This window comes from Tarenaya hassleriana, unplaced genomic scaffold, assembly GCF_000463585.1.
Source record: "Tarenaya hassleriana unplaced genomic scaffold, ASM46358v1 Cleome786, whole genome shotgun sequence".
Lineage (NCBI taxonomy): Eukaryota > Viridiplantae > Streptophyta > Magnoliopsida > Brassicales > Cleomaceae > Tarenaya > Tarenaya hassleriana.
The window spans coordinates 7,036-8,724 of NW_010970357.1; the positions used below are offsets into that span (position 1 = coordinate 7,036).

Genomic DNA, 1,689 nt, shown 5'->3' on the forward strand with positions numbered 1-1,689 from the left:
TGTGAGGCACCGGTATCAAACATGACAGGAACGATCTTACCGTATATCTCTACGTCCACGTAAAGGAGGCCTTTAGACTTGGTCTCGGTGTTCTTGTCATCCTCGGGGATGGTCGGCTTGGACAACGTCCCGAAGCGGTGTAGAGAACCGACGATGGCTTGGCCTTCGTCCTCGGTGACTTTGCCCTTGCCCTTGCTCGGTTGGCTGGTCACCGCGTTCATCTTCTTCTGTTTTGGGCAGTCACAGACCCAATGAGGTCCTTGGCATAGGAAGCACGGACTCGGGGGTGGCTTGGCCTTTCGGTTTTGTCCATTGAAGCTCCCTTGGTTAGGTCTGTCCGTCCGTGGCTGTCCATGGTGAGAGGGGTTCGGACGTGGCCTGTTCCCGGCTCTCGGGTTGGGGGGTCTGTTCCCGTCTCTCGGCTTGTGGGGAATGTTCGGACGAGCTACGCTGTAGTCCGTAAGTCCCTCTACAACAGAAATAGCTGCATTCAAAGTGTTAGCTTCCCTCCTATTCACTTCTAGACGAGCAAAGTCTTTTAACCCGTCTTTGAAGTGAAAGAGGGCATCTTGATCACTAACATCACCAAGCTCAAGTAAAAGTGAAGAGAATTCTCGGACATAGTCCGAGATACTTCCTGTTTGTCGAAGCCTACGGAAACGTGTCCGTATCTCATCCCTTGCATTGGAGGGCACGAATTGTTGACGCAAGGCAGCCTTGAATTGATCCCAAGTGGTGATCCGGCGCTCTTGGTCCAACAAGGTCCTTCTCCACCACAATTGTGCTAAGTCTTGGAGGTAGTTCCCGGCGCCCTTAACCTTGGCCATCTCACCCGTGACCCCTGCACCATCAAAGTACTGTTCCATACTAAAGAGAAAAGATTCTACCGTAGAAGAGTTCCTCGCTCCATTGTAGGGTTTTGGCTCGGGTCCGCGGATGACTTGCTCCCTCGGTGCATGGTCTCGGTCATGAACAGGGGCTTGTTGCACCATCTCACGAAGGGACCTGCATTCACGAGTTAGATTATGGACTAGGGTACGTAGATCACCTACCTCGCGATCGTGGTTTTCACGAACAAGACGAAAGTTTTCGTCGGTCATGTCTCTATCGGCTCGGGCTTGCTGCTCCAAGTTGTCTAGGACATGCTTGGTCGATTCACTCACAGCGGAGATCTCCTGCTCAAGACCATCCGTGCGTGCGTCTTGCTCAACCTCGGCCTCCTCGAGAGCTCGTAGACGTGCTTCTACAGTTCCCGTTTGAGCCTCGGTTGCGCGTGCTCTAGCTCGTGTCGTGGGACCGAGGTCTGTGCCTCGTCCACGCCCATTCTCAGCCTCGGAGTGGTGCTCCAAGGGCTGGTTGTTGGCTCCTTCATGGTTCGACATGCTGTCGGATCTCCTTACTCTCTCGGATTCTCGGATGAGTAGATGTGCGGAAGCGGGAATGAGACCTGGTCCGTTTGTGAGCGAACCAGGCTCTGATACCACAAATCTCTCGGATTCTCGGATGAGTAGATGTGCGGAAGCGGGAATGAGACCTGGTCCGTTTGTGAGCGAACCAGGCTCTGATACCACAAATGTCACGGGCCTAAGGTTAGAGTAGGCTGATCCGTGAGGCAGCTGGGCCTGTGGGAAGGTCCAAGGGCGATCCGAACGTGCTGTGGACGTGTGAGGATGCCGAGAAGCCCAACTA

The 1,689-nt window shown here is 54.1% G+C and overlaps 1 protein-coding gene across 1 annotated transcript in view; it reads right to left on the bottom strand.

Moving 5' to 3' along the window:
• LOC109116182 overlaps positions 1-1,382 on the bottom strand; it is a 2,507-nt gene extending 1,125 nt beyond the window's left edge. Inside the window, exon 1 of the mRNA XM_019201124.1 lies at positions 41-1,382. Coding sequence (XP_019056669.1) covers positions 41-1,382 — 1,342 coding nt within the window. The remainder of the gene's footprint in view (positions 1-40) is intronic.
• Positions 1,383-1,689: the final 307 nt, after the last annotated feature.